General features: G+C 41.4%; 1 protein-coding gene across 2 annotated transcripts in view; it reads left to right on the plus strand.

The window, feature by feature from the left end:
• Positions 1–12,334, plus strand: part of PLPPR5 (phospholipid phosphatase related 5) — a 65,785-nt gene that overhangs the window by 37,435 nt on the left and 16,016 nt on the right. For both annotated transcript variants that reach the window (XM_075508297.1, XM_075508298.1), the window contains 2 exons: positions 5,743–5,875; positions 8,179–8,429. In XM_075508297.1, coding sequence (XP_075364412.1) covers positions 5,743–5,875; positions 8,179–8,429 — 384 coding nt within the window. The remainder of the gene's footprint in view (positions 1–5,742; positions 5,876–8,178; positions 8,430–12,334) is intronic.

Raw genomic sequence — 12,334 nt, forward strand, 5'->3', positions numbered from 1 at the left:
CTCTAGAGACCACTATGCTCTGTGGTATGTTGATGGCATTTTTAAAGGGGAAATAGGCCAGAAATAGCCTTGCTAACAGTTAAGAAGAAAAGATAAAGCACAGGAACGACAAAGCCTACGGAAGCTGTATTTTTAAAGGAAATCTACCCCACACATTTTAAGTGGGAACTTGTAAGTGAAATGAATGGGGGGGCCATGCAACTTAAATGATAACAATTTGCGTAGAGACACAGAGATCATCCCCAAGATTTTTGGCTCCCGTTCCCAGCTTCCCTTCCTGCCTGATAAGGAAGTATGAAGAAGTTCATTCTAGAGAGAAAAGCAGAGTTGTGGACTGCTTGAGATGCTCGTTCCCCAAAGGGACAATCCCTTGCCATGTTATTTCTTGAACACGGTCTCATGGAAGCCTTGGTTAGGGTTCAAGTCATGCCTCAATGAGACAAATACAATGAATGAAAAGAAGTCAGAAGAGAAATTACAGTGCACAGCATTGTCAACTGTTCTTCTTGAAGTTCAGAACATGGATGAATATTTAGTGGTCTTTTTAATGCAATAACTGCTTTTCAGTGTTACTCATCTATCTGAGCGGTTGCTGTAGCTACAGCATAACCCTGAGAATTGGCAGAGAGGGAGTCGTGTATTCTACCACGTTCCCTGGTCCATATGAAATATTTCATGGACATTTGTATACCCTAAAGTAGGTGTTAGCTGGAAAGATCTATGAATGTGTACACAGAAATTTCTTTCCTAATCCCAAATAGAGATTATCAACCTTAAATTTCAGGATTTATCTTGTTTAAATGCATTAATATATCCTCAGATATCTTGTCATCCAAATTAATGTTTAATTCTTACTTGAATCCTGGGTTTTTATAGGAAGTTACATCATATATGAGAAGATAGTCCATAAAATAAACCTCATTAGTATTTCAGAACTGCAGATTTAAGGTCATTTATTTATATAGGTGCTGGCTGTTGCAAACCATATGTGACACTAGGGGAAGTTTGTTTATGGAGTCAGTTTACTGGAAAATCAACAAGGTCAGAGCTGCTCTAGCTCTAATATTTGGAATGAGTCAGGTTTGACATTTCAAGTTGAAAAAGAGCTCAGAATTTAGAACCAAGTTAAGAATATACTGGATGGATGATTTTGGGAAGGACAAATTAGATTTCTAAATTGACATGCAGTGCTAAAACTAGGAACAGCTTGCCTGGATTCAGAAAAATGACTAATACAGGAAAAAACTGAACTTATTTGGGAGGAAAGAATCAGTGTAGGGAATGTGTGCTAAATGCTGTAAGTATCCTGTACAGAAAACAAGGAAAGGGACAGGTATTGGGTGGTTGGCAATAAACATATTACTAGTACAAAAACACCATGAAAATCAGTCCATTAATAGATTAATCAGGAGCTAAGAGGTGAAACAAGAAGAAATATTAATTTTAGATCTCACCCCTCCCAAACTCTCTTCCTGGCTGTCAAATGGGTTGTCACATCGCAGACAGGGTATGATTGCCATGGAGGTGGTTACGAGAACTTTTCCTGTAATTTAGATTTTTCTGGGTTAATATTTCTTTTCCATGCTTCCATAAAAAGAAAGGATTATCTAAATGCTAGTTATGAAGTATGTATTAATATTAAATATCTTTATGTAGGGTGATTTTTATATTGTGCCTATTACACTTTATATTGTGGGCCAGGACCAAGGGCCTTCCCTGTGGTTAGAGGGAAGCTGTAGTAGGACAAGGACCTGATCACTGCTGTCAGAGCTTAGGCCGATGTCTCTAGGGTGATCATTCTTGTCTTGCTCCTTCTTGTAACAGTTATGTACACTGCCTTTTTATCCAAGGACTGTGAAAATTATTTATCTATATGTTCTTTAGAATACTGGAGAGCCTGCACTTTGTATTCTTAGTCTTCAGGTGAAAATTGTTCTTTTCTTTATACTTTACAAGCTGTAATTACATGTCAAAAGGTTTTCTCAGCCTTAGGGAAGGATGGCCTCTGCTTTTAACAGCTGTTAAAATATCTGAGAGCTACAAATTTTAATATATATCATTCTTCAGGAAATCTGTAGAGTGATCTAAAGTAGTATGACCCTGTTAGAATAAGGTAAAAGATACTTCTAATATCCTCACTTTTTTCATTGCATAGAAATTTCATTTCATAGAAATTATATTTCTATACCTGAACTTGTGTAGCTCTGTCCAAAAGTTTATGGTGTCAGAGCTTTCAGATTCTCCATTGCAATCCTTCATTGTCAGTTTTGGAATATTCCAAAAACTTTTTGCCCCAAGACTGAGCCAAGAAGTACACAAGTAATTCTGTTATATTAAATGTCACTTGTTGACTGGTTGCAACTCGCATATGCAGTGGAAGGGGTAATGGCCGTCCCTGTGCCAGAGGGAATACAGAAATTGTTCCCTCCTGGCATATGCCAGGCATGCAAATTATAGTAAAGGGTAAAAGGGAGATCGCCCTCCCTTTCCTCTACGCTGTAGAGCTGATTATTGCCAGTGGTGCCGGAGAGAAGAAGGGGAAGGAATTGCACTGGAAAACAGAATCTCTCCTGGGACTTACTGAGACTGAAAAAGATTTTCCTTCCGTTTCTGCAACATCAATAGGCTGATTATTGAGATGAGCAGTGCTTGTGCTGAAGGATGGAGAAGGAGAACGGCTTTAGCTGAGCTGCCACTACAGAAAAATACAGAACCTGTATTTAATGCCAAATTCCAGAAGGATTCTATCAAAGTAAAGCCACAGAAGCATAGAGATGAATGCCTGTTGTGCTCAATGGCATATCCCACTCTGATTACTTCTGAGGGTAGAGCACTAGGCCTAGTATAGCAAAAGTTCTGTCTTCAGCTGAGTTCTGCATCGTTCTGACCCTTGCACCTACGTACCCACTCTAAGGGTATTTTCGTTCAGCTAAGAACTTGAACACTGCTCCCTGCTATTCTTGGAGCAGAGGGTTTTCTTCATCCAGGTCACCATCAAAGACAGGAAATGTAACAAGGAAAAATTGTTGTCAGAGCAAGGACCTAGAAGCAGCTGATGAAGACAGGTTGCTGGAAGTGAGGATCTCCTTTCCTATAATTGAATAAGCAGTTCTCCCGTTTGCTAACCCCCGCTTCCCTACCAACCAAAAAGAAGAACCTGTATTCCTAGATCAGCAGATTCAGAGACTCTGCTCAGAGCTGGAGAGCTGAGCTTGCTGGCATGCTTTCTCTTTGTGCTCTTGCAAAAGGTTGAGCACTGTATATCACAGATGCTTCCCTTGTGCTGGATTCTGCTTTTTCCTGCAGTTTGGAAATCTGCAATGATTTTACTGAAATTTATTGCGTTTGGCAAAAAAAAAAAAAAATCAGTTAAATGCAGAATCTGACTGTGTTCAGGTTGCCTAGTCCTTGATGTTTCATTATTCCAGTAGGGGTCATTGGGCTGAATTCTCCTTATCATTGTCATAATTTTGATGACCTTGAATTCAAGGTTGAGTTACTGCATACCAATCATTTGTTAGTTATAGATGAAGGAATTGTACTTCAGTATGCTGAAAATTTGCTTGCATCAAAGTAGAGGAAGGATACTTGTTAGTTCAGGTATTGAAATTTCTGTTTCATCTAAAAATTCCACTAGGATCTGAAGACAGTCTAAAGTAATAGATGATGACCGTTCCTGTGACAAACTGAATTTTGCTTTTTACACGCTTGCCACCACAATTATTTTTGTTATTTGTGCCACATTATTTATAAGAAGCACTTTCCTCCTCTGTGTGTCACAATTTAGCCCAAAGTCATCTGTGTAGATCTACAGATAACTAAGTAAGGTCATTAATTGCATTCTTCCTGTTGACAACAAGCTGTGCTTATGAGCCATCGCCCATAGTTTTTTTGTTTTTTTTGTAACCACTGCTGTGTGTAGAAATGTTCAGACCTATTGTGATATATGAAAAGGATGATAATTTCCTGTTAGGTCAAAGGTTTAGAAAAACCTAGGCAATGAATCAGATTTGATGGCATTGTTTCTTGTATTTGTGTAGGATTAAGACTTCAGTTTGCTGGTCTTCATTCCTGTTTATGAAAGTGTGATGTACCTATCAATAAGCTTTACTGCTTTTCATATAGAAGAGCGGAAGAGCCTTGCCTTTAATTCCCACAGTGAATCAAAGTTGGGATACAGTGGTCAGTATTTGACCCTTCTGCTCTACTCTTTTTGATCATGCCTGTGCTACCTGCCGTAAAGCTTCAGTGTCATAGGTCTAGACAGATACAGGCTTAAGGCTTGTGTCCCGGTTTAACCCCAGCTGGCAACTAAGCCCCATGCAGCCTCTTGCTCACTCCCCCCACCCAGTGGGATGGGGGAGAGAATCAGAAGAGTAAAAGTAAGAAAACTCGTGGGTTGAGATAAAGGCAGTTTAATAGGTAAAGCAAAAGCTGTGAGCACAAGCAAAGCAAAGCAAGGAATTCATTCACTGCTTCCCATGGGCAGGCAGGTGTTCAGCCATCTCCAGGAAAGCAGGGCTCCATCACGCATAACAGTTACTTGGGAAGACAAATGCCATCATTCCAAATGTCCCTCCCTTCCTTCCCCAGCTTTATAAGCTGAGCATGATGTCATATGGTATGGAATAGACCTTTGGTCAGTTGGGGTCAGCTGTCCCAGCTGTGCCCCCTCCCAGCTTCTTGTGCACCTGGCAGAGCATGGGAAGCTGAAAAGTCCTTGATTTAGTATAAGCACTACTTAGCAACAACTAAAACATCCCTGTATTATCAACACTGTTTTCAGCACAAATCCAAAACACAGCCGCATACTAGCTACTATAAAGAAAATTAACTCTATCCCAGCCAAAACCAGCACAGGTTGGCTTTGGCTATTAAGTCTCAATACCATAATTGTTGTGAGTAAATTAAAGGTCATGTTTTGCTGTACAAGTTAATAAACATCTTAGAGGGGATATTTTACATTCAAAATCTATATTTTTCTTTTTTTTATTTGTGAATTTTTTATTTTTCATCAACCGTAATGTGAATGATCTGTAGACATGAGAACTTTATTCATTTTGGTGTAATGAATGTGAAACAGGTCATGCTTAATGTTAAAATATCAGTGGTGACACTTTGTTCAAGCATGAGGAGCAAAGCGAAAGCCAGACTTGGTAAACTTAGCTGGCAAAATATGAATCAAACCCTGTTAAGTACCTCCTGGCAAACCAATCCTCTGATGTGAACAGGAGCTCTGTTGTGATTTTTTTTTTTCTTTTTCTCCCCCCCCCCCCCCCCCCCCCCCCCCCCCCCCCCTTCCACCATGGTCCAAAATTTAGAGCTCAACCCTGTGAAGTGCTGAGTGTCAGTGAAAACCATGTGGGAACTGAAAAGTTCAGCATCTTCCAGGATTAGGCCTTTACTTTGGTCCACATTTTGTGCCTTATGCGATCTGTTGTTCTTGAACTAATAGATTTCTTTCTCTTTCCCCTCATCCTGAAAACTAGGTTATGTTATGTTGATTCCAAGTCCTGGTCAGAGAAGTTTATTCTCTTTTAATGCAAATAAAGACAAGCAAGCCATAAGGCATATTTCCCTCATAAGAAGATTAACATACAGAACTTGGTTCACTTATGTTGTCTTTTGTGCTGGTTTGGTCTTGTTTCCTTAAGATGAGATAGCCATCTCTGTAATATTAGTATATTTTACTTGCTGTAATCTGATGTACCATTTCTCTCCCCTTTTTTCTCCTTCCCTAAGATTATCGTTGGAGAAACTGCAGTGTTTTGTCTACAGTTAGCTACAAAGGATTTTGAAAACCAAGAAAAAACAATATTAACTGGAGACTGTTGTTATATAAATCCACTGGTGCGCAGGACCATCAGATTCCTTGGTATGAGCAAAATTAATGCTTTCATTTTCTGAATGGTGAGAGTGATCAATAATGTCTTAATTTTGACCTGGGAAAAATACTCAGATAACCATACAACATTTCATGTATAGTCTTAACTCAGGTGCAGTGAGTTTCTCTCCTTTTGGGTAGCAAATTAAGCTTCTTGGAAGTCTGGATAAAAAAATAGTTGCAGAAACAGCAGTAAAAATAGAAAAAATTGGGACCACAAGGGGGAAAAACAACCAGCAGACTTGGAGTAGGGTGAAGTGGAGAAAGGAGATATCCTTGTGCCATATCTAGAGTTGATAGTTTTCTTCTGGTTACGCACACACCTAGCAGCCAAAGACATTGGGATATAAATGTGTGTTTGAAGCCAAGCCCAGTTTAGGTACTTTCTTAGCCCGGAGATTGTATTATAGTCTCTAGTAGAAAACTGTACAAAATCCACGCTCCACTGAAGTCAGCTGTAACTCCCCCACTGACTTTAGTAGATATGAGATGTCATCCTTTCTACTTAGTTCATTGTAAATGTGTTTGGAGGGAGAAGTACCACCGCTCCAAATGGTTATTGAATATTCCCAGATGCCGCTTTTTAATATAAGGAGGGATGCCATAGCAGGGCTCAGTTCTGTTGTTTGCTTCTCACTCATAGTTGTATCTAAGAGAAACAGCTGGAGGAAAGAAGCCTTGGGGCAGCTAATCCTCCTGCGTGCCCCGGTCACAGGGGGAGGGAGGGGATGTGCAGCTGTGTCTGTATTTGCGGTGTTTGTGTAACGGCCATGCCTGCCTTCTGAGAGCGCGATTGCTCGCTGTCATGCTGGAGTGCTAAAAGCCATTAAGAATGAGGCTGTCTTGCAGAGGTCCAGAGGAGGTGGGGAGCGATGATGAGGAGCTCCTCCCAGTCCAGTTGCTCTGTGTGTAACCAGTGCCCGCCTTTCCTTCCCACTCGGTGGGCCCTCCTCGCTCACAGAAGCAGAAAAAAATTGGGAGGGAGGGCAAGGATTAACAGTGGTCTCCGCACTGTTCTACCAGACGAGGCCTCGCTGCCCATGATGCTCACACAAAGCGGCGTGGCCACCTGTGCTGGGGCAGTGCGCGCCCTCCGGGCTTGCTGAAAGGGCCCTTCTGTGCGGCAACTCGGGTAGGCACAATCCGCTGCTCACCGCTGCCTCGCAGCTCAGGGTGAGTCAACGCTAGCGTGACACTGCTGACCAGCCAGCATCCCAGAAATCATCCTCAGTCCTCTAGCTTTGCTGAGGAAAAAACCTGACCTTTAGAAATGCACACGTTTCTGTGGGATCATGTCTGCTGTAGTGTACATCCATTAAAGTCCTCATGGTGCCCCGTGAAGTTGGGAAGTGCCAGAACTCACGCTATATTCACAGTGAATTGAAGCATGGGAAAGGTAAGGTGATTTGCCCGTGGAAATACAGGAGGAAATCTGTAGCTCAGGTGGAATTTGAACACGCACCTGCTGGCTTTGCCTGCCAGTCAGGGTGCTGTGTTTGCGTTTCCTTCCAGAGCTCGCTTTCTGCTTCCAAAAGGATAGAAAGGGACCTCAGAATAGCTAAAATCTGTTTTCTTTTAAGTAATCAGATACATGCATTTCTATTCTAATGAACGAGTACACGTGCTTAATGCTTTGCTGATATGTCTGATAAAAAAAACCTCTTTAGCATAAGTAGCTCCTCAAATATATAGATCTTTAGCTCACTGTGGTGATACTGTGATTAATACGCCATGCATAGAGATGTACCCAGTAGCAGGCAGGTGAAGACAATTCGTGCATGGCAATATTGAATTATTCAGTACTTCAGCTTCTTTACAGCTGCAAGGGAAAAGAAAATGTTTGTCCAGTATGTGTTACAACTTTTCAAGTTACGTCTCCATCAGGGCCTGACTTCCTTTGTTCTCAAGCAGATTTACAGGGTGAAGAATTTGCCTCTGTCACTTCTGTTTAGTGAACATGGGCAAAAGTTAGGTACCAGTGTAGCTAGCTACCCCGAACAGTGGAGATCCATGGCTAGGGAGCCTAGGAAAGCAGGCTACACGCACAAGAGGTGAGCGTGCTCCTCTGAAGGACGGAGAGAGATCAGGTGTGCGGGTACGTTGCAGTGTTGCTGCTGCGGTTGTGTAGGAAAGTACCATCTCCGACGTGAGCCAGGATCTTTAGGGTACAATACATGTGAGGGTTTTTCATGTTCTTAAATGGAAGGAGCTGATATATTACTATGATAAATACTATAATATGTTGCCCTGGAGTGAAATTGTCAGGAAATTTAACTCTTTGTTTCCCTCTTTAGGAATTTACGCATTTGGACTGTTTGCTACGGACATCTTTGTAAATGCTGGACAAGTAGTAACAGGGAATCTTGCACCACATTTTCTTGCACTTTGTAAACCCAACTATACAGCACTTGGATGTAAACAGTATACACAATTCATCAGTAGCGTACATGCCTGTACTGGAAATCCAGACCTTATCATGAAAGCCAGAAAGACATTCCCATCCAAAGAAGCAGCACTAAGCGTATATGCAGCTATGTATCTGGCTGTAAGTATATTGTACTATTTAATGTCACTATATTTTTGAGAGCAAACGGCTCACACTGTGAGGGGAGGAGGGAGGAATGGGGAGAAGACAAGACAACTATTGGCTGACTTTATATATGTAAACCTTCTACGAGTTACTGTGAGGCCTTGGAGAATTTGATTCATTGGACTTAATTCTGACAATTACAGATGGAGTGGTTCCCTGAGCCTTGAAAGCTAAGGCAATGCTGAGAGAGGGCAAGTTGTCCAAAAAGGGTTACAGATTTAGCATAACCAGGTTCTTGGTTTACTTTTTCCCAGCTTCCAGAGAATGTGGGAGGAGGTTTTGTTGGGTGGGAAAGAATAAGGGTAGGGATTGCCCGTGACTGGTAGTGATTCCTTTCCGTGTTTTAACCCAGTACAGATCAGTAGAATTGCACATGGCTGTATTCTTTGGTGGGGTGAAACAGAAGAGTGGGCATATGTAAGCGTCTGATCTCTGCAGGTTTCCCGACATCTGTGCCTGCCTTTAGGTACCAGAATTGGTATGTATAGGTACCTCAGTGCTCGTGCAAAGTCAGTTTGGCTCTTACTCTGCAATGAAGTGGACTACGAGACAAACCAGCCCTTCTTCCCTCTCTCCTCTCTGATACAGGGAGTGATGAGCCCTTTATCCCAGGTACAGGGCTGGGATAAAAACAGGCCTTTACTGCCTGGCATCAGAGCTGTTCTAGAGGCTATTGAGAAGTGTGGGGAGGCAGGTGAGAGGCAGGGTGACTCATGAATCTCACTCAAGTAACTCTGTGCAGTACTCCCTGGCTTAGCTTGGAGCGCACATGGTTCTAGTCTTACGCAGAAGCACGTCTTGTTCTTAGCAAAGTTGTCCCCAGCACATGCCTATGGGAGTCCCTTACCTGACCTGTGCTGGTAATCACAGGCCTTTGTAGCCCTTTGGATGGGCCCAGGGCCGCCCTCGTAGCGTCAGTGGGAAACTAGGCAAGCGTGTGTGTACCTCGGTGGTCATTGCAGGAGTCATCCCTTAAATTCCCTCAGTATTTGAACAGTGGCCTGCCTATGCGTACGTGTGTATGTATGTGTGCATATATATGCATGTATATATACGTGCGTGAGCGTGTATTGCTTTTGAGCATATATGTAATGAGCTGACTTTTAATTCCTGATTGAGCCGGAAACTGATACTTGCCAACATGGCGAAGATCCCAACCCCATCCACAGACAGTGTGCCAACTCCACGCTTCTGAATATGGTTTTAGAACCAGTTGCTTTAAATCTGCAGCACTGACAGTAACATTTACCAGAAGTTCCTTGTGAGCAATGTCTGTTTAAGAGATGTGGATCATCGGTTAGTACAGGCAAGTGTTATCTGCAAATAAGAGATGAGCAATAAAATTCTATTCTAACTTGAGGCAAGTGTAAGACTCCTAATAGTATTGTCTTTATTTGGGGAGATATCTAAGGCTTTTCTTCACTGAAACATACCTCTAAATTTGGTGCAAGCTATTTTAGAAGATATTCAGCATTCTTCATTTTAATTGCTCCTATTTTTCTCATCCATCTGTAGAGTTGGATTTCCACTGTTGCCATGAGTCACAGTAACTAAAGGAAACCAACTGTTCAGCTACTGCAAAGCAGGAAGGAAAATAGTATTAATACATTTTAAAAACAAAAAGTAGACGACAGCAAGGTCTAATACCTAGTATCAATGGCTTTTGACATGAGCAAGAGTACTTTATGCAAACCTTATGTTGTCTGTGTTCAATATACAGTTAGCAACACCAAAAATTAAAACTGCTGTGATCTGTTTCATGACTTTATAATCTTTCAGTAACTGCAGAAATGAATATATCCTATGTGATTACTGTATCGCTGCATGATGCATGACACTGTCATCATTTAACTAAAGCACTTTAAACTGCTTTCAGGATTTCTGAATTCTTACAGGCTGCCTAATAAAGTGAATTGCTATGATGTATCAGCTGAGTTGTAGCCTGCAAATTTAGGTCCTTGATGCAATATTGGCAGTCTTTTTTTTTTTTAATCCTGTTGCATGGTTGCAGCTAAAAATACTGTTTATTACACACCAGGAAAAGAAAATGCTCCAATATGTGTGGTCATGTCCTTACACTGTCATGATGTTTATCAGGATAGTTGGCCCTGAATAACAACTTTCTCATCACTATTCACTGGAGTAGAAGATTTAAACAGTAGCCTAGTCTTTATGAGCCATGGTACAACAGTTATTGAAAGCATGGGCATAAAGACCTCCATGTATTACTCAGCTAGTATTTCATGAGCATATAATCTCTGATACAAAATGTGCTTTCTTTTTGGTTAACAGAAATATTTGGGAGAGAGGGAGGGATTGTTACAGAATCCTCCCTGGATATTTCAGCCAGCTGTGCACAAAGTGAAACCAGCTTAAAGACATAAACAGGCAACAAGCTGATCCGGAGTCCTTGCTCTCTGAGGGGGTGAAGTAAACAAGGTCAGACTGGTGTGATTTCACAGATCAATCCATTTAAAAACAAAGCCTATGCTTTGTCTAATAATTCCCCTATCTCGTTCCATTTAAGTGCAGCCATGTCCTTATCACGTAGCATCTGTGCATATTGTCTTGTTAACAATAGCTTCTTTTTTCATCTAAGTTCTTGAGTCTTCCTTTTCTCCCCCTCCCCTCTTTTGAGAGTGGGTGGCTGCTATGGTAACTCTGAATTCCCCTCCTGCTGAAAGTACAGTCTTTTTCAAACAATTGTATTGCTAATATTTAGACCTCTCTGTAATGTTTGCCTCCGTTACTTTCTCTCGGTACCTATCAAGAAAGACTTAGCAATGGAAGTGTTGAATGGCAGCACTACGGTTAAGTGTTTTCTCTACCCTGCTCCAAACACAGACACTTTCAAGGACACATTACCTGTCTTCTTCAGACTTTTAGGTTTATTTTTCCCAGTGTACCAGAGTCTTCAAAATGAACTACTGTAAATCCATTCCAAAATCTCTAACCAAGCTGGCTGCTACCTGGATTTCTCCTTAGGTGTCTGCTCAACAAACAACTTCTGGTTTTGCTTGAGTTGGGTTAATAAGTTGACTGAATCTGCCTTCACTTCTTACCAGCATTGCAATTCACCCTTTTGCAGCTGGAACAACATCTGCTAACATAGGTATTAAGGCAAAAGCTGCAAGTTTATTAAATAGAATATCATTGTATAAGCCACATTTTGATATGTGTAAGCTGACACAGCCTAGACAATTAGAGGTATCTTTTGAAGCAGCCAAGTGTGCACATACTGGGTTTTTTTCCACAACTGAGACACAGAAATGAGAAGTCATGAGTCTCTTTTATTTTGGTAGAATTTCAAAGTGATATATGATGATTTAGTCAGTCTATTCCCATGGATTTAAATATGAGACTTGTGACTAACAGTTGTCCTTTGGTGCTGCAGACCTAGGGGATTGGTCATTGCTAGTTGTAGTTTAAGACATTTTAATTCATTCTGTAAAATTTTGCTTTTTTGTTGTTTTATTCTTATTGCATTGGACAAGAGCAGTTGGCAGCCAACCTGTCTGTAGGGTAGTGTTTGAACTTGGTGTTCCCGCATACGTTTCAGACTTGCTTTGCATTGGTAATGATAGAGAAGCAGGTTTAGTGTCTTGATAATTGACATAGCCCTTAGGTCTGTAGGCTGCCTTTGTTGCTTTATCCTGTGAACCCTTGGCCTCAACTATGGCCTCAGGCAGGGCTAGCAGGTAAAGCTGACAAATAATTTTTTCCTCTCTGCAGAGCTTTTGTTGGGCCCGTGATCATCTTTTCTGGCAGGTTCTTGCTCCTGGCATTCTGCTGTACCGTCTTTGCTGTTTACTGTGTTTCTAAGTCACTGGGAAAAGACAGCAAGGCAGTCTGGGTCACAG

This window comes from Mycteria americana, chromosome 7, assembly GCF_035582795.1.
Source record: "Mycteria americana isolate JAX WOST 10 ecotype Jacksonville Zoo and Gardens chromosome 7, USCA_MyAme_1.0, whole genome shotgun sequence".
NCBI classification, from domain to species: Eukaryota; Metazoa; Chordata; class Aves; order Ciconiiformes; family Ciconiidae; genus Mycteria; species Mycteria americana.